The 22,799-nt window shown below is 31.3% G+C and overlaps 1 protein-coding gene across 1 annotated transcript in view; it reads right to left on the reverse strand.

The window, feature by feature from the left end:
- Nucleotides 1-22,799, reverse strand: part of LOC132924052 (nephrin-like) — a 433,787-nt gene that overhangs the window by 49,295 nt on the left and 361,693 nt on the right. Inside the window, exon 6 of the mRNA XM_060988125.1 lies at nt 8,724-8,875. Within this exon, the coding sequence (XP_060844108.1) occupies nt 8,724-8,875 (152 nt within the window). The remainder of the gene's footprint in view (nt 1-8,723; nt 8,876-22,799) is intronic.

Raw genomic sequence — 22,799 nt, forward strand, 5'->3', positions numbered from 1 at the left:
AAATCACACGCTTAATTGGGGTGGCTTATTGACCCACAACTTTAGCCCTATACATCAAAGTTACTGAAGCTGTATTATGAATGTCTAAGTAATTCACCAAAATCCTAAGCCGGAATTGTTCCCAAGCAAGTTGGAACCCATGAAATTAGGTGCAAAGCTACCAGTTAATTAGATGAAATTTATGACGTATAATATTTTAATACATTTAATAATTTATTATGTACACGCGTTTCAGTGAAATCGAGAAAACGGTGATTTGGCCAAGCCATAAGTCGTCGCGTGTAATTTCTATTAGCATCATAAGCGCAAGCACGTCTTAAATAATTTTTGTTTTCATAGATCATTAACTTTATCAATACTACTCGTAGATGACACTTTTAAATCGGAGAAACGACCGCAAAAGTTCATATGCATTATTGTACTTTTGATTGAAAATGATTTATCGATAGCATAACTGGAGTTACATCAACTCGGCATATAATAATTAACAAATGCGACTGTGTATGCGTGCGTGATTTTCGACCACATTTTTATTATAATAATCGCTTTCAAAGTATACAGATATAGGTATTAGTTAGTTTTGAGATGACTGATAAACAATTTTCGATTTTAATACACTCAAAACGACGAGTATTCAACCGTTCTAAAAAAGTAAATGTTTTCATAGATATAGACCATATTATACTATAGACATGTCACAACCCGTTTAAAATTATCTAATCGACTTTTCTTTTCTGTTCGATAAACTCTCACTCTTACAAACCGAGACATTATTTTTTCGCGATTTATCCGCTTGTCGTCGCCTATAATAGTTAATCACACGCAGTCGTCGTAGCGAATCAACGGTTCCGTAAAGCGATTGGCCGAAACCACAAGACCTAAACCGGCCTGTACCAGTACCGATATTTTAACAGACCGACGAACGCGGAAATTTCGTGTAATTCGGATACCTGCGGCGTTGGAATACTATATTATATGCATTCATAAGTCGATGTTATCGGATTACAGTTATCGGTGTCTCTGGGCCCCGGACGTATGGGCGTACGCGCGCAGCCCCGGGGTTTCTGGTAACTGTGGCGGTCGGGAGTCGAGGTCGAGTCGTCGTCGGGAGCCCTCATCTCCACCGCCTCGTCGGTATCTGTCGGCCCGGAACCTTTCGTCCGTCCCGCGGCGGTTCGCAGATACTAATATAACGATATTAGGGGCCCACTCATCTGTCCCGGCGGCGCGCTGGTACGACGTGAGACGCGCGGTCACGTACAACGCGTGCACAATACATATAACTCTAATATAATATTGTTATACACTGCGTTTTCGTGATCCAACTCATTGATGTCTATGTCTTACTAATTTTTATTTTTTTTTTATTTTGTTATTTCGAAAGCTGATTGGCGATGATAGCACTTGTATATTAGATATGAACGATCAGCGAACGACGAGGTAACGAAAATAAAAACCGTTGGTACCACGTAACTTGAATAGGTTTAAGGGTGTGTGTGTGTGTGTGTGTTGTATACAAAGGCAGTTAAAAGTAGTTATACCTGTATAACAGCGAGAAACGAGTATTTACTGACAAAACTAATGTCTTGAAAATCGAGTGCTGCAAATAAATCGAGTGATTTATAATATGTTATTACGGTTTTCGACGTAGACCAATTTGGTGCGCGACAAACGCCATTACTCTACGTAGGTATATAATGGTTTCCGGTATTAAAAACATACAGTCCTCGGTTGTCCGACAATAGCGATAAACTATACTATGAAAATATCAACCGATATAATCATTTTTACGAAATAAAATACACGAATTTACGTGTGCATAAATACGAATTAACCATAGCCTACCTATAAACGTTGCAATGTTTAAATGAAAAGCGCGATAAAAAAGTATTATTTTCGATTTGTTTGTTTTTCGAAATCGATTATTAAATTTATATTTTCATCGGAAACAACGAATAACGGTTTAGCATTCAATAAAATATCCTTCGATTTCGACAGAAAAATCATAACTCGTTTAAGAACGATAGTGACGAAAAAAAAAACTAATTACTTTTGTGCTATTAGACGTTGCGTATTTGAATGTTTTTGAGAATAAATAATACACAACTGGTCCTTTTTAAGCGTTACTACTCCGGATAACTGATCAATGATGTCCATGGATCATGATACAATTACAATTTTTCAATTGGGTGGCATCATAAAAACTTTGTAGCTGCTTTAGTTGATAATAATATAGTTGTTCGAATACCGTCTCATGTATAATATATAGGTACGTACTTAGTGCAATATTGTTTGTTGATTTTTTTGTTTTCATAAATGTTTTGTATTTCCGTGCAACATGATACTCCGACATCGTGGGTCAAGTGAAAACGAAAACATATTCATGCTCATTCGTGGAATAAAATACTGTTAGTGTCACTAATAATACGCACATACAGTTAATGTGGAATGTGTGTGTGTGTGTGTGTGTGTGTGAACGTGTGTACTACAAGTTTTGCATTTCTTTGTTACGCACGCACCTCCCCGTCGGCGTTATATGACATTCGTAATCTCAGACGATATTAAAATAAATTATGTTTACGCATTCCGTTGCGCTCGTTTTATATTACACACACACAACACACTCACAACTATAATATTCAGTATTTACATAAAATAATAAACGTATAAAAAAAAATACTGCGAACGTCATTACATTATCCGCTAGCCCGGTGTTATGCGTGTGTAATTACCCGATTCCCAACACGACAGTCTCCCGGTCCCGTATAAATCATTATAACGATATCATCGTCCTCCTGCAGTGCGCGCGTAACGACGACCACGACCGCGGTGACGGTCCCGGACAACACTGCAGTTCGGCGGTATACGTATCGCCTCTATACCTACCTATAATACATAATAATACTACTAAACTTTAGCGTATTCCTCGCGCCGACGGGGCTACGCGCGACAATATCGAACGGTCGATAGCCGACAATAAACTATTATACGATATCGCGACGACGATGAAAATTGTAAATAGTTTAACAGAACTTTGCACGGTTATGATATTAGCGTACCTACAATATTATTATTATTGTTATTATTATGTTATTAATACGCCGCGCGTGCGGTATTATGTAGTTATTAGCGCCGATGGTCCCGCGGCGCCGGTCGTTCTGAACATTACGCGTAATTTGTCGTACGGCCGAGATACCGCGACTATACGCGATATTATTATTGTCATACAACAATAATATTGTAATATAATAAAGTCGCGTTGTGCAGCCGACGCACAATAGTGGTATAGTAGTCGGCGGTGTACGAGATGTGAGGCATGTGGGGCATGGTCTTGTATATTATAATAATAATAATAATATGACTTGTCTCTGCGCGCAGTGTTCATCCGAATGAAAAATAACGAACTCGCAATAGTTTTTATCTTGCCCCGGTGTTAGTGCCGGCAGGGTGGGTATTTACAGACTTAATAATAATAACAATACGTGGTGACCGTACACGACCGTTTCCGTCCGTTTTCTCTTCTATGATTCTCACGGTCAGACGATTTCGAATTCATTCCGTTAATCACCGTCGTCCCCGGGCGAAATCTAATAACAGACGTTAGCACGGCAGGCGGCGGGCGCGTGGAAACGTCGAGCAACAAAAAGGTCCAGACGAACGTCGGTGCGTGCATTTCGTGAGCATGGGGGTGGCTGTTGGGAGTGGCGCGGTGGAAATCGGAAGGAAAAACGCGAAAATAGTGTTGGACGACATCCAGAGGCGGCACTCGCTCTCGGCACGTATAATATTATATACGTGGATACCCTTCTGGCTCGTGCGAGAGAACAATATTTCGTAGCCGAACGGATGAATAATAATAATATAAAAAAAAAAAAGTAAGAGAAAAAACCGAACGAACAAACGAAGGGGTTAATGTACGCATACTACGAAATTTAAAAAAAAAAAACATGTTTCTTCTCGAGCGCAAATTGTAGGATATGTAAATTTCAACCGACACAATTTACAAATGTAATTTCAACGCAGTTTTAACAACATACATTCTTCAAAAAGTGGACGTTTAAATTTAATTTTCAAAACGTTCTTATCCCATTCCGAGTTCCTTTCATAACGTCATTTTTTCCGATGCATTTTCTAGACTGCGAATAACCAAGCTCTTTATGTATTTATACAAACGGAAAAAATAAAACCATTACTAAATGGAAAGTGTTATTATTAACCATTTCTTTCAAATACGATTTGAAAAAATTATAATAATATTACTGCATAATATATTATAGGTGCGATTGAGGCGCATTATCAACGTAATAAACTTAAAAATTCAATTCATAATTTATTCACTTTTTTTTCAATATTGAATTCAGCGGAGAATGGTAAACGCTACTGTTTATCCAATAATGTGTACCTTTTTCGTGAAATGATTTTGGGTATTCAAAAAGTTTAATAAACCCTCTTTATAGATTTAAGATGAAATGAAAATGATATCTTACATAAATCATTATTTATGAAATAATTTTTACCAAAAAATTGATTGAAAGGTTATTTTTCCAAATGTTAGTTTTGACAATTATTTATGATTGAATATCTCAAATTTATCTACATACTCGTATTTTATAAAAATAATATTACCTGCTATAAACTATATTCGTTAAGAACCGTATTTAAATCTGTTTAAGTCGATGATAGTAATTATATTAAAACTGGGTTTTATTAAATAATTGTTCGATGAGCTCTAAATAACATATAAGCATTATTATGTTACTGTTGGAATTATTTTTCCATATTATGATCAATTACAAAAATTCGATATCCAATATTTCACGTTAACAGTTTGAACAAATTATATTAAATATTAATCAAATTAATATTTTTGTATATTTTTTTTTATCACGAATCAAATTATTTTCTGCATAGCTTCTTATAAATTAATTTTGATTTAGCGATGATTTTATTATTGTTAATTTAAATGTCCATGAAGCGCCGTTTGATGACGCACCGGAATCACCTATACAATTACTAGAAAGAACACACTCTATTGATACCTGGTAAAATTGAGATCTAATATTCAGTTAGATATTTATATTTTATATTAAATTATTGAAAACGGTTGTAAGTAGCATTTTACACGTTTAATGTCTGTCGATGTGACATTTAAATAGAGTTCTTAATTTCAGCGTATTTAAGTATAACTGCAATAACTATCTACTTTATAATATATTTATATACCCTATAATTGTATTTGAAGACCATATCTTAAGACGCTCATTTCTTTGACTACGTTTATTTTCAGAAATCGGAACTCATTACATAGGAATCAACACTACAATATTGTCAATGGTTGGAATATTTACTATTTACATTCTCCATTGACATTAATCAATAATCAATACATTAGTAAAATGTATTTGTTGACACGATACCATTTTATACATAATATAATATATTATTATTAACGAATCGACTACGCAACCGAGGTAAGTGTACTTTTACAAATTTCTAAAGCTCCTTCCGCAATGCTAAAATAATATATATATATTATTTTATTATAGCCATACAGCATCAAGACGAGGGATAATATATAACATCAAGGGGCGGTACGAGGAGGCTTTCGATGCCGGACAGCCAGAAGATTTAATGTAATTTACGTTGTGATCGGATGTATAGAGAGAAAAAAAAACAAAAGAAAATATATATGTGTATGTGTTTCGGGTAACTATACTGTTAACGATGGTTTTGGGCGAGTTCAATCGAAACTCCAAGGAAAAAGTTTTCAACGTTATGTTATGACCGCGCGTGCTCCACAGACAACGTAAAAACATTATATTTAGCGCAGGGACGTTTTAGTTTTATTTCCTACTTGCAAATGTCTCTATAGTAATATTTAATTAAATTATTATATCGGAAAAAAATCGAATACTGTGGTGATACATATAAAAGATTTAAAAATAAAATACTCTTAAATAATATAATCTTTCCACAATTATTATTATCGTTATCTATATATAATAGTATACTTATTTTGAATGTTGATAAAATAAATTTTTTGTTTTATCTTATCGTGTTTTAGATATCCAAATAAGCCAGATGCTAAAATATCTTATTTTACAAAGGATAAATCAACCACATTCTTTCTTTATAAAGAATTTATTCAAATTATGATTTTTAAAATTTTTAAATATATTGAGATACTATTTTTTGAACTCTTAAAGTGTTTTGTACTATTTAAAGATTGTTCTATGGAGATAAAAATTTCTATTTTATTTTTTTTTTTTTATGTAAACTCCATTATCTATTATCCATTAATTACTTTAAATATTTATGAATGAACATTTATTATTTTTTTTTTGAAAATGTTGATGTTGATTTTAGTTTAAAACTCCAACAAGTAATTTTTCAGTTATTAAAATGTTTATCCAAGTGATAATATAATATAGTATAATAATATAGTCTTTAAAAATTAATTTGCATGTATCTTTACTGTTGAGTTTAAGCAGTGTGAGAAAAATAAACAAATCGTTTTTAAGCATTAAAACTTTGTCATATTTATAGTTTAAAATTACTATCTAATACTCTAAAGGTTTCGAATTAATAATACGTGTGGTTTAAATTATTTTGTAGCAACGCGTTAACACTATTGTTCAAAATTAAGAATAAATATATATTTCTAGTGTTTCAACGGTCAATCGTATCAAGTTATAACCAGTATTATGATACAATTTTCGTTTAACGTTGAAGATTTTTCTTTCATCATAGAAACAGTTTATTATTCAAAATATACTAAAATGGAAATATTTGTCTACCACACATAGTGTATATGTACATCAGTATTAATTGAAAAGATTGATTGAAACCTTAAACGTTACTCCGAAAAACCTATAGTATTATGGCCATTGAAAAGCTTGCATCGTATATCACTCGAATAAAATAGCAAGAAATTAGGTCAATGATTTTGTGGTATGAAAACCACTGTATTTTAAAAGGACTAATTCTGTTGAATTTCCTGCACAGAAATACATTATCGATCTGGATTACTCGAAATTTAGCATTAAAAATGAGTAACTCAAGTGATGTATAGTATGATTTTCAAACACAAAATAAATAATCGTTTTATGAATTTCAATTTCAGCGTATATTGGTTTATATCATAGTATATTATAGACTATCAAAGAAAAATTACATCGAATTGCGAGGGAATTAAAACAATACTATATTACGAATAATATGCGTTATACATTATACATTTCAACTTTATTTCAAAATAGGTACGATTTGTAGTCAGTTTAAAATCATTTGTTTTTAATATTATGTTTCATCATATGCATATTATTGCTAAACTTTTTGGGTCTTTGTTGTCTTCGCAAGATTGATGCATTGGTAAAATGCAGGTACCAAAATTAAATTAAAAAGACTTCAATTTGAATAACACTGGAGGAAACTAATCTAATAACATCAACAAATAGATGCTTTAAATTCAAACCCGGATAATTAATTATCCTATGCGTTCGTTTATTGAACAAATTATAAAACTTCACTATTTCATTTTAAACATATTTATCTGACCAAGATAATATAGTGTTTTTAAGAGAAAAATAATCTTATTTTAATACTTTAACACTTAACAATGTAATTATTAAATTGAACCTAATAATAATAATAAAAGAAACTTAGCATATTAATTATTACACAAATTCTAACATTGAAACTGATAAAAGTTAAAAATAATGTGTTATTTATAAAGGAAAAAAAAATAAGTTTAAATAATATATTAATATTTATTTGACTGTTTGAACTACTGAATGTGGAATATGTTTGAGGGAAAAAAAGCAAGGTACCTTAATCGCCCGGTTCGATAAATGTGTAGACAGCAGACATTTAGGAAAAGGGGTGTTTGAAGTAGCACCTCGTTAGCGGGGATTTGTTCAATTCTTTGTCCTAATCCGAGGTCATCATATTACTAAAACAACGCCATTTGCTAGGTGAAAAATGAGAGAAAAAAAATAAACCTGCTTTATGACGTTTCAACTGATTTTTTACTCACTATTTGTATTATATTAAAAAGTATCGTGTATAGCATTATATATATATATACTTTATATTATGTATACAAGGTTTTAAAAAATAATTAAAATGAAGTATTATTGTGAATAAGAACTTGTTTTTGCACAACTAAAAGTATCATTAAAATATTTGTCAAAAAATAGTCCATTTGTAATTTATTAATAAATTATATTTGTGACGACACTTTATTAACTAACAACTAAATACAAATACACAGACAATTTAATATTAAAAAAAATAATATGTCGTTGAAATATTTACGTCGTAATCATTTGTGATCCATGCAAAAAAATAAATCAAGAACTTTCTTAGCTTAAAAAAAAAATCCAATGGCTATGGTCTAATTTTGATGTTAAATCCACTTTACAAATTCTAAAAGTTTTTCTTGTATTTTATACAGCCATTCTGTATATTAGAGAAACTTCTTGGTTGTTTTTCATATATTTTGAATTATTTATTATACGGTTATTTATCACAAAATGAACATAATTTAAAAAAAAAAGAAACTAAATTTACTCTTTTCGACAAAAATAATTTGTTGTCGGTGAATGGATCAGAATAATTATTTATATACGTTATTGAGACATTTTATTTATATTTATTGTTTATATCTATTTCGATGGTTCCTAAAATTCTATTACTAAAATAATTGGATTTGGATAACTTACTATTTGCTTGGCATCTGTCATTTGGGTGGCATCTTTCCACCAGGTGATGATTGGCGGTGGTTTAGCACCTGTAACTCGGCAACTTATATTAACAGGCGAGTCTGCAGATAGTGGACGATTTTCTCCAACCAATTTAATTGACAATGGCCGAACTGTAACAAAAATAAAACCCAATATTTATTTTTATTTTTTTAAATGACATTCTTCAATTTCAAAATCTATTTTTAGTGTGACAGAACTGCAAATGCTCATAAATTGAATTTACACATTTTTGAATGACAAAATATTAGAATTACATAATAATTATCAAGATTCGTGAAAAAAATTATACTAAACGTTTTCGTGGATTTCACTTAAAAACAATTATGTGACAAGAAATAAGAACAAATACAAATTATGAAAACATAATAATTTTTTTGCTTATTCACATAATATGAAAAACGAGACGTTAAATATTTTTCTAATTCATAATATTATATTATAAAAAAAAAATCATACCAATTTGGCTATTTAATAATGTATTGTTGTTTTTCTTTAAATTTAAACATGATTATTTTTTTGGTTTATGTGCAATTTAACTCGAGGTTTTAATTTTATAAAATTCAAATCTTAGTATGGAATTAATACTATAGTAACGAGTGTTGCGTGTTTTAATTATCTATAAATATAACACGGCTATTTTGATTTAAAAAAACTATTTTTAAATTTCCCGTAACAGTATTGGGAACAATTTTGTATCATATTTTTTATTCGAAACTGAGGTCATATTTTTTGAGAATCCTCAACTGTTTTGGTATATATCAACGGGGAACTAAAAATAAATAAACCTTTGCGTATTATACCGCAACGTCATTTGCGCAAACCGTAAAAGTCGACAATAACGCGCATTACAGTTCATGAGCGACAACGTCGATAAACGCAACATTTATATATCACTATAAAGATTATACCATTGCGCTCTCCGTTATCATTTCGTTCCATTTTTTTTTCTATACAAAGAAACGGTCCGAGACAGGGCACAACGGGCTGTGCAACCACAGCAAAAATAATATAAAAATCAATTCAGCGAAAATATTCAGTCGGCGTTCGTATGAATGACGTTAAATTAACCAAATGCGCTAAATCGCGATGGAATTTCCACCCTAAACTAAACCGTGTGAACCCATAAAATATACATACAAGCATAAACTACACTCGGGACGCACTCTGCACGAGCGCTGACGTAACCATAAAAGTTTACATCACACCCGTCTAGCCCGCGACCACTATGCACCCGGCTAGAGTTCCTTCTCCATTGGAGGTAAGTCCGATAAAACGTTGGTCATATTATTGATACGAGTCATAACGATTGCGCAAACAAACAACACAATTCTATTTATTATAATTCAACGGATCGGTTATGAATGAGGTCCGTTTCGAAAATTACTAAACTTTTACGGACGTTTTGGAACACATTTAGAACGGCTGTTATTCGCGAGACATTACCGATTTAGTTGCGATGACATAAGTTTTGTAATAGGTTAACCGGAAAAATTGCAAACTCTAATACATACTACGTGTGTAACAAAATGTAAATTTATTGTAAATTTGTATGTTTATATTATGTTACGTACATTGATACGATATTTTTTATTTATTTTAAGATAATATCTATTTATACAATGAATCAGTAAATACCATTGTACGGTGTTTACTGACGGATGAAATAACATCATTTTTAGTTATGTAATAAGTTGATAGAACATGGTATAAATACATATTATTATAATAATTAAATACTAATAAGTAATAATGTAATAAATTCAATAATTTTGCAAAAAAATATATCAATATACATAAATGCTAAAAGTAAAACAAATAACTTTAATAACTACATAAAAAAAATACAAAATACACTTCGTGATATATAAGCTGACATACCGCCTCAGCTTAGAATAATACAAACATATAGAATTTAATTCAAATTTAACATACCCATTATAGTGACCCACTCATCAACACCTTATGTACAGCAGAGTGGTCATCTCTTGCCTATCTTTTTTAGGAGTAATAATAATATACGCATTTTTACGGTATCATTATTACTGGAAATAACAATACAAAAACTCGAACTACACTATAATAATAAATTAGAGATACAATTTGTATAAAGGCAAAAAAAATAATCTATAAAATACTCTTAGTAAATGCAAAAATTAACAAAACTAGTCTATATAATACAATAATGTATTATTAAATATAATAATATTATTCTTGTTAATTTTCACATACTCGTAAAAGACCACAAAATATGACAAACTTCTTTATTTTAATTCATTACACGCGTATTAAGATTTATTCGTTTTATATTGTAAATCATAATGTATATATATATATTGTATAATGTACATTGTACATCCACAATCCACATATATATATATAATGTAGTTGAAATATATGAACGCAAACATATCATTGTGGTCGAGCAATAAATCTTTGAGAGTCGTAAAAAAAGTTTTTCACTATCGGACGGAAAAAAATTGTTTCAAATCACTTAAGTGCTCGGAAAACGTATCGTAACTTACTATGATTTAACGTCCAAATGTAGGATTATAATATCCGTGATAGGTATTATTAACTCCTAAAAATATTGGCTTCCGAGTAAATAAAAATTCCCGGACTTTAAAGGATCCTGACTGTCCGTAAAATATGTGGCGTCTAATAAATAAGAATTTCATCCTTCTGTTTACAGGGAGGTACGAATAAGTTTTCACTATGTATATATCGATCGAATTTAACTGATCGAGTGGTTAGATATATTTGAACGGACAAATTACTGTTATTAAGGTGGGATTTGCGAAATCACTCGACATTATCATTTATCGCGCGGTACAATAATATAGGATAGCTGGAATACACTATAATATATTATAATAAAGTAATATACGGTACTGCACAGTTTGGCGGTTGGGAAAAATATAAATTGAAAAATTTACATTTTGTGTCGAATTGTTATAGTCGATTATATTAAAATGACCGATAAATTATTGTCGGCGATCAAACTCTTATAAGCATTCAGAATTCTGAATATAGAACGACGTGGTTTTTTTTCCTTTATTTCAAACGTCAAAAAATGATTTTCATTTTTATACAGATCTCACGGAAAAAAAAAACATTTCGAAATTATAATGAAAACCAAACAGTGATTTATATTTCACGCACTTTGCATTATACTGCAATAGACCGAATTAAAAAATATTAATTTCCGGTCGCATTATTATTAGCCGAGGGCAGTACCCGTCGCGCCGTCCTGAAACGAACTACGGTCGAGGGACTATAAATAAAAACAGAAATTTCACCGCGGGGCTGAAATGAGCAGCTTATATATATATTATATACAGGGTAATTGAATATACTTCCGATTTTTCTCCATTGCTATCTTCCGTGACCATCGTCCTCTCCTCATCACCACCACCAGGAAAGTTTATTCATTCGTCCCACCGAGTTTTTAATCGGCCCACGCTTTAAACACGTAATACCTCATTAAAGATATAGTATTTTTTTTTTCTGTTATCTTTCGTATTTATCTCCAGCGCTGCCGCCTCAACACACACACACGTATACACACACGTATACACGGAGAAATCATTCTCGAAACGACCCGCACATAACTAATAGCCTTTCAAAAGTGAAAAACTTTTCGCGCTTACCTTTAAGGGAAGGTAAACTTTTATAGTTTGTCTACCGGTTGCTCGATCTCTTCTTGAACGCTTTTTCAACCAGCCAGACCGGTGTTATCTACTTACTCTTCTCACCAACCATCATCGTATTGCACTGCTTCTGACATAAGACATCCCACGTGTCCCTACATACTGTGATGTTATTATTTATTTTTTTATCTCGCCTTCGTTCCTAGACACAGTTTTACGCAAAACGAAACGCGACCATGGATAATGAATTAAATTAATCCTTTAAGAGGCTCGGAAAATCGGGTTTTTTTCCCGGAACAAATTTAAATAATATCATTTTAATTATTTACGCATTCACTATAGCATAACAATTTATTATTAAAAGTGATAATACTCGTGCTTTTAGCGAGATAAAGAGAATGAAATACTTTTCCAAGAAAGTTCGACATAAAAAAATCATATTTATGTAATGTATAATATAATAGAATTATTTAAGCTGTCTGACGCTTATACATACACTACATAAAACAACGTTCTAGTGCTATTTAAGTATCGCTATAATACAATGAAAAAAAAAAAATGTGTAACTGTATATCTTTATTTAATTCAACTCAATATGATTGTTTAGAAAAACATAATAACGAAAGGTATCAATAATAATAATTACAAATATTTTAGACTAATCAAATAAACGCACCATACCAATTTAATTTGAAGTGTTCATTTATGCGTAAGCTATATTTACCAAACTTATTTAATTTTAAAATTAATCATTACTTATGAACAAGTCAAAACGCATCTATTATGAATCGAAAATAAATGTTTGAAAATCAATATTTTATGCAAACTAGGCTTTGGTTTCAATGCTTCGCTTATAAATTATAAGTCCATACGAATATTTGAATTGCAAGTGTTTTATTTTATATAAAATGGAATTCTCGCAATTATTTTTAATGTACGCAGAAGCTAAATAACCCTTTTAAGGTATTTACATACATATAATGGAGTTTATAAAGTATAACTGAGCATCAGTCACTTTTGAAGACAGAAGCAACGTCTAAACTACAACTGTTATTGAATAATGTATAGATACGAGTAAAAATATTTGAAAATATCAAATGAAAATTTATTTTCGATATAACATTTTTTGAAAGTTAACCTATAAGACACAAAGTTTTGATTATAGTGCAATAGCAATCATTTCGTTCCTGTATTATATTTGGAAATAGTGATGTAAAAACTTTTAATTTTTTTTTCAAACCCGTACAACATAAATTTTATTTTATATTATTTCAATAAAACGATTGTCATTTTTGCTTATTTGTATTCAATTGTATTTAACAGGTACAGTAAAAAAAAATATCTTTAAATGTATTATTATACCGAAAATATATCGTTTAATCAAAGTTGTTCAGATAGAAAATACCAACATAATTACGCCGTTATGAATAATAATTAAATTTTGTTAACAGAAACTACGTCGTGCGTCGTCTGGAAATGGTAGTCCGCCAAATAAATATTGTATAATTTGTTAAAAACAATTAAAAATAAACTTTTAAAAATATCTTCTTTTAATTAAAGTTTGCGTGAAATATAAAAATTCGCTACATTTTTTCAATGATAAAAATAAAAATAGACAGTAATAAGAGCCAAGACGTACAAATATTTATATATATTTTTTATCGTAGTCAATTATGAAGGTCTTACAAAAACCGGATGCATATCTATACAACGTTATACTAAAATATGTATACACTTTCCTAGATTTCCTGGGTAACTCATAAACTTAGGAAAAAAAATGTATATTTATCGAGTTAAACCCTAAACGAGACATCACGCGCCAGCGCCGACACTGCTAATAGACGCTCGTTGTCGACTCAGTATAAATTATTTTGGCGCTATCGTCAAAAACAAAAAAAAATAAACTAATAAAACAAACTCCTTGGAACAATCTTGTTGTACTATTAGCACCAACTAAAAATTTCAAACATAAAATTACAAATTTTATCAACCGACATAATACTATTAACGTCAGGTTTAATTCTAGTTTCTAACACGGCGAATCATGTATGCAATTTCGTAGCAAGGATATCAAGAATAAACGTGAATAATAATAACTGTGCAAAATACTATTATAATAATTTGAGCACTTTCAATAAAATATAAAATGCACTTCCTTGATAATTTGCTCATGATAATCATAAATTATCACGGAGTTCATTCACAAGCATTATGATATTATTCTGTTACTTTTGAAATATTGTTAGTAAAAGTATTTATATAAATATTGTATTAGTAAAAATGTATATGCTTGCGCAAACTTTAATAGCATTTCATTTGAAATATTTTTTATATTATGTAATTAATAAATAAAAATTGGAACATATGAGAATTATCATCTTTAGAATTTAAACGAAATAAATATAAAATTCATTGGACATTATCACATTCCACGTGCAAGCGAAAACATTTATTTTACTTCAATATTTATAAACGAAAATATAGAACGAATACGTATTAGCCACTGATACGGTAACTGAGGACTGACGCATAAAGTCGGTTTGTCGGTTATGTGGGTGGACGGTAAGGAGAAAAGTAATCGCGGCTGCTACTTCCGCCGTCAAACACGTACTTCGTATGACCATAGACTGAGAGGCCGGCGTCAGACGGACTTCGTTGCTCGTCTACACCAGTTAGCAACAGCAGCAGCAGTAGTCGCCGGTTTCCGCCGTGAAACTTGCCCTACCCTCTCCCCTCGCGATCAATTAAACCGAAATCGCTTTATTGTTGCTGCGTTATATATACAATATTATAAAAGGGGTAATCCGGAACGCAATTAAATTTTATACGTGACTTTTTCCCGAAACCGGGTGGTAACCATTCAGCCGTCACCACCGCCAACCACCGTTACACCACTACTACTGCAACTGGGTCGGTGCCGGCACTGCTGGTAGCGGGTCGGACGACGGGTTTTTATCGACCGATTTACGATAGACGAATCGTGTTTACAAGCGAGCCAATAAAATCAATTGTTCTTTTCGGACGGAGATGGATGGATAATATATTATATACATACATATATATATGAAAAGTACGATGAGAAAGAGAGAATGATAGAGAAAGGCGGAATGTGATACGTTAAAAAATAAATTTTCAGCTATTACTGGGGTTTGAAAAATTAAAAAAACACAATTAATTTGTAAGAACCGATTAATCTATACCGATGTGAACAACCATGGTTCAAAACAACAAGAAAGAAGAAAAAATAAAAAATATAAGAGCATACGGCATACGCTAAATAAGTCAACGCGTTATGTTACTTTTTATAATTACTACGGTGGGAAAACATAATTTTCGTCCCTTGAATGTTGTTGGTCATAAATCTCAACACCGATTTAAGAGTGAAAATGGTCAGAAAAACGTTTTAGTTTGATAACAAAATAAAAATAAAAATTAGTAGTATCTTTAAGAAAATTCAATAAGAATAAAATATATTTTATTATTCGCTTTAAAAACAGTAAAATCTAAAAATCAAACATTTGAGTACTAATGATGTATTCGGTATTGGAATAGGTCGTAAAAAAAAAATGGTTACTCTTTTAATTATATTGTTTGCAAAATGTGGTTTGTCGGCATTTAAATCTTTTAGTAGTGGAATAGTCCTTCTTCGGGTAAAACAGATTGTGTAGTGTGTATAGTTTGGTTGCGAAGCTCAAACTAATTGGTTATTGTGTTTTACTATGTTATTATATACAAACTAACACATTTAAATATTTTTTATTTTATTTAAAAAAATAATATTGTTAAATGTATTATATTGATTACAGAATATAAAGTACCTACGGTATGGATTACTCTGAGGTTTTTTTTTTTTTATAAAATATATAAATGGATTATTTATGAATGATTTATTAACGCGAGTCAACAACACTCAAATTACGACTGTTTAGTTAGCACCATGGATTGTGTCAGCGTTATTTGTTTTTATAGATAAAAGTCGTCTGTTATTCCGTGAATGTATACTGATCTACGTTAACAATATCATTCATTTCAACAGAAATACTTATTACGAAATATTATATAAAGCTTTAACCACTACCATAGTAATTTTATCAAAAGGTAGGTAATAATAATAATCATAATTGCTTATAAGGTCATGGTTTACCGGCAGTGAATAGAAGGTAAATCAAACAAGCTCATGCTTCCTATCTTTTGGCGTCGTCTCTCGACCATATCCAACGTTCCTCCCGACCATCAGGATGCCTCCGGGACGTTACACTAAATTTCGATTTTCAAATAACTATCTTTGGTCTTGCATCCCAACCTAATAGTTTTAGACACCGGTAAAGCCCATAAATTTTGTCACGAAATTAATGCCATTTAACGTTAGTATAAATTAATACCGAGCTATATGGTGGTCCATATTATAATATTGTAATGATATTAAACTCGATTTTAACAGTGTACTTAAGATTTTTTTCAGTCTAATATTTTGCTATACAATTATTTCGTCACATGCTATTTAATAATATCGAAATGAAACTATAATATTGATTAAAATAAATTTGATTCTACGATATGTAAATCAGCAAGTAGGTATAATAAAACATAAAATATATTATATTTAAGCTTTTCTTAAACCAAAATTTCATAAAAAATATTGTCTGGATGAAAATATTTAATGTATTTAAACATTTAAAATATTACAAAATACATTTTGCCATATAATAAAAATATGTATATAGTGTATTGATTTATACGTTTGTATAAATTGTATTCAAATCGTTATTGTAAAACGTTTTCATACTTTGTATGAACATAATATGCTTTTATATTATGTAAGGGATAATAAACGAAATTAACTCCTTAGACAATACAAACACAATATTATGGTTGTAGAAATTCTCGTCTTACTGGTGATGTTATCATATACTTGTCTGCGGTTCACACCAGACGGTTCAGCATTTATTTAGGTACTCTATGGTACAAAATAAATAATGTTGTACTTAAGTTATTGCAACGGTATAGTTTAACATGTTATGTTTTTATCTGACTATATCTGTGTTAATAACATTATCAAACCTTGCTTCGTCAACATTTTATTCAACACATTTTTACTACGAACACTTGAACATTGTATATTATAGTAAACTATATAAAATAACATGACATTTAACATAACAGAAATACAAAATATATTTTGTTTCATTTTATTTTTTTCAAATAGTTTACCATTTAGTACTGTAATAAAAAAAAAAAAAAACTGTACCCATGAATAATCAATCTATCACCTACTGAGTTAAGTAATGATATGATACAATACTGGGAACGTAATTAATAATGATTTAATGGTTATAAATTATTGGTACATGATATTATAAAACGTGTACCACTATAAACAGTAAACACAGTATCTATTATTTAACTACATTAATTAAAATACATTTTAAGGTTAAAATTAATATTGATTGTGTATCGCATGGTCAATATTAATACATTTGATTGCGTTTTAGACTGCTTTGATTTTAAACACAATCAATGGAAATGTAGATGAATAAATCAACAATATTTTATTTGTATTCGTCGCAAAAGCACGACCATTTTCATGGCGCACACGTGAAATTATAGATACAACCACTACAGATAAAAATATTATAACAATCACAATGAGATGATTCGACGAATCGATTTCGATCTGAAACCCGGTTGATCGAAATAGAAATTCAAAGAACATTGATCGACCGACAAAAACACGACTCTCGTATGCGAGCGGTGGGGTACGGTTTTTCTGGCCTAACTTCCTGAAATAGTATTCTCTCACTACTTGCACGGGCAAAACTGTCGGAATCGTCGTTTCATCATTTATTCGCCGGATTAGTTTTTTTTTTTTTAGGTGACGGAAAGGAAAAGTTTTAGCGCAACCCTTACATCAGCCCGACCCTTAACCGGTGGCGTGTGTTTGTTTTGTTGTTGTCGTCGTTGTCAGCCACTCGGCAACGACCACTATAAATTGTCCACGATGGCCTACCGACGCCGCCCGCGTGTCTTTTCACCACCACCACGTCGTATTAACTGCGTGTATGCATACACACGCGCAAGTAGGCAAAACAACGTTAAAACAATTGCCGGACGGGTGCGCGGCGCGAATGGGGTAGCGGGCCGAACGGTCGGCGGAAGGCAGTAAATTACCGGGACACATCGTTCGGACCGGGGATTTCGGTGGAGAAGACCTATGTACGATATATGCGAGAGGTGTAATCGAGCACCATAAATCTGCCACGACGACGACGGGCGACTTGACGTGGTTCTAAAACAGCAGCAGCAGTATCAATTGTACAGTAGGTATTTTAGTTGTTTTACGGGCTCGCGCACGAATGGCACGAGATAGTCGTAGTGCGGTACGGCCGAGTTTTGTATACAACATTGCTGATCTATATTATAATAATAAAAATACGAGACTTCGTTATATATATATATTCTAGATCGTTTGACGCACCGCCGAAGTCACTGCGTAGAGTTAAACAAACTACCTAGATGCTGATTGTCTAGAAAAATCCGTGTTTCTGGCGAATCGTGATGTTATTAATATTTATCGTTAAGTCATATTATATCTACGTTAACAATATATTCTGTACATGTTATGTCGATGTAACCGTTCGGTGTACTATCTGATATATGGCTCAGTTCGATTCGTAAATTTATCAGATGACCGTACGAGAAGACGCCGAAGACGGCGGAAACCACATAATCGTTATTCAAATAATTTTTATCGATACGCGTGGTTCATGTGATGTTAACAAAATAAATAAATAAAAAATTATTATACTCGAACCGGACCCGTATTATCGTCTGCTCGGGATAGTAACAAAATTATACTATACAATATATACACGCACTGATCTGTACACCAGGTTTTAATGTATTACACACTTCGTTCTTTACGTGTTCAACACATCAATGAACTAGGTATTTCACTTTGGCCGTGTGAAAAGGCAGATACTCAACAGTAATTTGGGAATGTCAACTGCTGCGTAATAATTATAATAATTTAGAACAGAACCAATATACTTTCATGCAAATTAAATATAATGTATGTGACATTATTGTCGTATTGGTAACATTTCACAAAAAATGTTTGCAATATATGAAAATACTGACGCTTTATAATTTGTTATGCGTGGGTCTTACGGAGAAACGAAGTTTTTCCCGTCGTTTCACGATAGTTTGGTTACCGCTGAATATTGTTTTGGTAGTAACGATATTCTAGTCAATTTCCATTACATCGAATATTACGATAATTAGAAAGACATACGACCCGTTCAAACCCGAGGGACAACAAGCGATTCATTCGTACGACTCTATTAGTGTACGAGTACGACTCGTATAATAGTCTACTCCTGAAATTTATATACGTTTATAAGTTTCTAACTGGTATTATACAGAAAGATTAACTGATAAGTTGTATTAACTCGGCTACTAAAGTCGTATGTCGACTAGAACTACTATAATTGTTATTGGATGAGTATTATATGGTTACGTTAAAGTACAGCTTATGTCTTACTTGAAACCAATGATCGGAAGTTAATATTTTATTTTCAAAAATAGCAGTATATAATACTTTTCATTTTTTTCTAACCGTAAATTACGGACGTGGTCTGGTTCAATTTACACAATTATAACAGCTGCAAATACAACGACAATTACTATTTTTGTTGTTTAGAAATTCTATGGCGATTTAATACAGTTGATTGCGATAAATCGATGATATATTTTTTGTTATTATTTTACATAAACCAAATCTATAATAAACGATTAAATGACTCAATTAGACGTTATAATATCGTTATGAAACGCATGGAATCCATGCCGTTCGCCAATAATTACCGTATTGCTGTGGTTTATTTTTGTTTCACCTCTATATAGCTACGAGGAGATTAATGAAAAACAAAATGCACACGCACGGGTCGCAATATATGCGGGGGTGTCAAGAGTTTGGAGTTAGTTCAATGAATGAGCCGGCTGTCGAAGTTTCGATAAGCAGAATAAAAAGTGGCACATGTATAATGTGTATATGTATATAGGTAGAGAGTAAGGCTGTATATATAGGCAAGTAAGTAGGTGTATATACTATATGGTGTGGCTTCTCCAATAACTCAAAAGACTTATATAAGTATAAAATATATAGCTTGCACCGCGTAAGCACCCCGAGAAAACTACAATGAAGTCCTCGTTGATTAATAGAGTAGCCGGTTAAACATTAATGTTCGCTTCCCAACATTAATATACCGGTGACGTTGAAAGGAGAAAAAAAATTAAAGAAAACTTTCGGAGCGTGTATACCTGCAGCGTTTCCCGAGAAAACGAATTTTAATCGAAATACACAAAACGCTGTAAATACACGCCGCAGCAGCGCGTGTATATATAGAACTACTGAGACTATAATATTATATTATATTATATAAATCGCACGGGCCGAATACGAACTAATTTTATACATATTTTACAATTAGGTCTTTTTGTCGTCAACGTCATGTGTATACTCTTTATGCATTCTCGTTATTAGTTCTTGGGGATACACAAGGAAATGCAGGTTGCTAGTTGTTTTTATCTTTTATTATGGTCCTTACATCTTAAATACACACATGCGTTAGGTATGGAAAACACATAATACGAAATTTTTCCAGAAACTTTAGATCAAAGGTTATCTCTACATTGTAGCTGAAATTTAAAATATTGAAATTGGAAATTTAAATTTAAATTAATGGCATTTATTTAGTTTAGTTTTTTTCATAGCGTGTTTCTGATACTTTAATATCGCAAGTGTTTGAAGATTATTCCTTTGATCGCATGAAAACATATTTTAAAATCAAAATGATTGAATTTCGAATATATTATAATATTACATACGATAGGTGTTTAAATAAACATACTATCTGATGGCATACCATACTAAAATAAATAAGTGATAAATACGTCTTTAATCCTGTTATTTCGTGTGTTTACTTACGGTATTAAGTGGTTAAATACCATACGAAACAATTAAAACAAAATATTATAAACCACTTTTTTGTGCTTAGAAAATAATTGTTAAATTTCATGATACCTAATAAAACATTGTTTTAATCATAATCGTATTATATTTCTTTAAATATTACAATTCGTATCATATTGCTTAGAATTTATTTTAAATCAGCTCGTGTGTTATATAATAGATATTTAAATATTGCCATTTGTCTATTATGAGGTCCTCGAATAGAGGAAGGAAATTTATGTTTGATTCGCAAAACGTATGTAATTAGATGTAGCGAAATACATTTGACCGTTTATTTTTTTTAACGTGATAATAACGAATGAAAGAGCATCACTTGGACTTTGAACGAATGCGAGTCGAGTGAGCATCGTAAAATACTAAAAGGTCGACGCTAGTGTAATAATTATACTCCGGTTCGTGGGCGTACATTTTGTTTCCTATTTAAACGAAATAATATACGAACAAAGTTATTCGCTGTGTTAGACATTACGCGAGTTTATCCCCATAACTTTATACCATACGTTTATATATATTATTTGATATATAGAAGCATTAATGGTGGGCCGGTTATTATAACATTCGGCCAAAGCTATACATCGTGATGAAGCCTTAATTCCAAATTATATGTCAAATCCTCGAACGGACCATCAGCAATAAAAACTGAACATCGGGACATATCGAATTGTTAAGCTCCGAAGCTGTTTTTCGTGTCATTACACCGTATTCAATGTCGTACACACAATATCATATTTTATATGATTGTATTAAATTTGTATAGATAATTCGATAGAGCTACAGATTGTACGGATCTAGCGTATGATGGGCAAAGAAGTTTTATTGGAAAAATATACGTGAGCAAATAAAATTCGGTGGTTTACAATACAGAATTTTAACGGCGGAAAACAGCCCTAAAGAATAGCGCCAATCTATCGTCACGATCTTAATTGTGTTTTTATTGACTCCTAAATATAATATATATTTTTATCGAACACATTCATTTTGGTTTTGGCTTTTCACGAAGGTTATAACAAATGATATTTTTATTTCAGATCTTATCAACCAACGTTTTCAATTAATTTAAAGAACTATATATATTTTATTAATTATATTTACGAACCTATATCACATGTTATAAAGCAGTAAGAAAGTGTATTTAAAATGCTCAATCGGTATAGTTTAATGGGGTTCTCCGGTATTAACCACAATGTTACGTTTTAAGTCGTAAATGAAAAAATAACATTTGACGAACTATATAAATAAGAATTATTGCATTTTATTTAACGTTAATGATTGGTTTTAAGAAAAGTAAATTTCAGTGTGCACAAAGCTTAACATTTTACGTAGTTATTTTAATTTCTGAGTAATGGCCAATAATTA

This window comes from Rhopalosiphum padi, chromosome 3, assembly GCF_020882245.1.
Source record: "Rhopalosiphum padi isolate XX-2018 chromosome 3, ASM2088224v1, whole genome shotgun sequence".
Taxonomy (NCBI): domain Eukaryota; kingdom Metazoa; phylum Arthropoda; class Insecta; order Hemiptera; family Aphididae; genus Rhopalosiphum; species Rhopalosiphum padi.